The 1,773-nt window shown below is 51.0% G+C and overlaps 1 protein-coding gene across 1 annotated transcript; it reads left to right on the top strand.

Moving 5' to 3' along the window:
* Window positions 1–585: 585 nt before the first annotated feature.
* Window positions 586–1,570, top strand: LOC309451815 (olfactory receptor 14A16-like; the record flags this gene model as incomplete). The annotated part of the gene is made up of 1 exon (XM_082076511.1): window positions 586–1,570. The coding sequence occupies one exon, from the start codon at window positions 586–588 to the stop codon at window positions 1,549–1,551; it is 966 nt and encodes a 321-aa protein (XP_081932637.1). The 3' UTR covers window positions 1,552–1,570.
* Window positions 1,571–1,773: the final 203 nt, after the last annotated feature.

Genomic DNA, 1,773 nt, shown 5'->3' with positions numbered 1-1,773 from the left:
GCCAGGGGGGTCTGCAGGGCAGAGCTGAGCAGACAGTAAGTGAGATGGGGACTATGAGCACAAACAGGGACGAAACATGGGGAGAGAGAAGCAGCTCCTGGCAGGGACAGCTCCAGACAGCAGAGACATGAGTAGAGACAGAGAAGGAGCTTCTGACAGAAATGCTGTTGGAAGACGAAATTCAGGCATGTCCCTGCCATACCCCACAGTGCAGACACTTTCCTGGAGCAGCTCCCAGGTCTCACACCCAGCACAGCATCTGCCCCCAGGGTCGTGAGGTTTCAGGCTGAGTCCTCTTGGAAGTGTGATGCTAAAGAAGAGAAACTCCTGAGTACCTGTCTGTCTGTCCCTGTCGTTCCTGCCTTGACAGGAGCATTGGGATACTTGTGTGTCCACAGCAGAGCCCCCTGCTCCCAGAGGCACAGTCAGTCAGCACAGAGCAGAGCTCATAAAAGGGACATGAAAGGGCCAAGGCAGTCTAGGGGATTTCCATGAGACATTGAATAGATTTCCATCAAAGAACTCTGCCCTAACTGCTCACTGTCTTTTCCTACTTGGACAGGTCATCATGACCAGGGGCAGAAGATGTCCAACAGCAGCTCCATCACCCAGTTCCTCCTCATGGAGTTTGGAGATACAAAGGAGCTGCAGCTCTTGCACTTCTGGCTCTTCCTGGGAACCTACTTGGCTACTCTCCTGGCCAACGGCACCATCATCATCACCATAGCCTGTGACCAGCACCTCCACACCCCCATGTACTTCTTCCTCCTCAACCTCTCCCTCCTTGACCTGGGGTGCATCTCCACTACTCTCCCCAAATCCATGGCTTGTTCCCTCTGGCACACCAGGGCCATCTCCTACACAGGATGTGCTGCACAGCTCTTTCTGTATGTGTTTTTCATTTCAGCAGAGTACTTTCTTCTCACCATCATGGCCTACGACCGCTATGTTGCCATCTGCAAACCTCTGCACTACGGGACCTTCCTGGGCAGCAGAGCTTGTGTCCACATGGCAGCAGCTGCCTGGGCCAGTGGGTTTCTCCATGCTCTGTTGCACACAGCCAATACATTTTCACTGCCACTCTGCAAGGGCAAGGCTGTGGACCAGTTCTTCTGTGAAATCCCCCAGATCCTTAAGCTCTCCTGCTCAGATGCCTACCTCAGGGAATTTAGACTTCTCATGTTTATTGCTATTGTCTATTTGGGGTGTTTTGTGTTCATTGTGCTGTCTTATTTGCAGATCTTCAGGGCCGTGCTGAGGATCCCCTCTGAACAGGGACGGCACAAAGCCTTTTCCATGTGTCTCCCTCACCTGGCCGTGGTCTCCCTGTTTTTTATCACTGTCATATTTTCCTATCTGAAGCCCCTCTTTTTCTCCTCCCCATCCCTGGATCTGGTGGTGTCTGTTCTGTACTCAGTGGTGCCTCCAGCAGTGAACCCCCTCATCTACAGCATGAGGAACAAGGAGCTCCAGGATGCAGTGTGGAAACTGGCGACTGGATGCCTGCCAGAAGCTACAAAGTGTCCATGTTCTTCAACATATGACACATAACATAACTCATCTCACTGTCTCCATGTCACCAAACCTGTCAGAGTTCAGGGAGCATTTGGAGGATGCTCTTAGTCATATGGTTTAGGTCATCCTGCAAGGACCAGGGAGTTGGACTTAATGATATATATGGATCCCTTTCAGCTGGTGATGTTCTATGACTCTGTGACCTGCAAAGTTGCTGAGGGTGTCCTGTGTATATAATTTATTAAGATATTAAACAGT

Source organism: Streptopelia decaocto (assembly GCF_964273445.1).
Source record: "Streptopelia decaocto genome assembly, contig: HAP1_SCAFFOLD_110, whole genome shotgun sequence".
Lineage (NCBI taxonomy): Eukaryota > Metazoa > Chordata > Aves > Columbiformes > Columbidae > Streptopelia > Streptopelia decaocto.
Note: the sequence above shows the minus strand (reverse complement) of the source record. Positions and strands in the feature narration are given on the sequence as shown.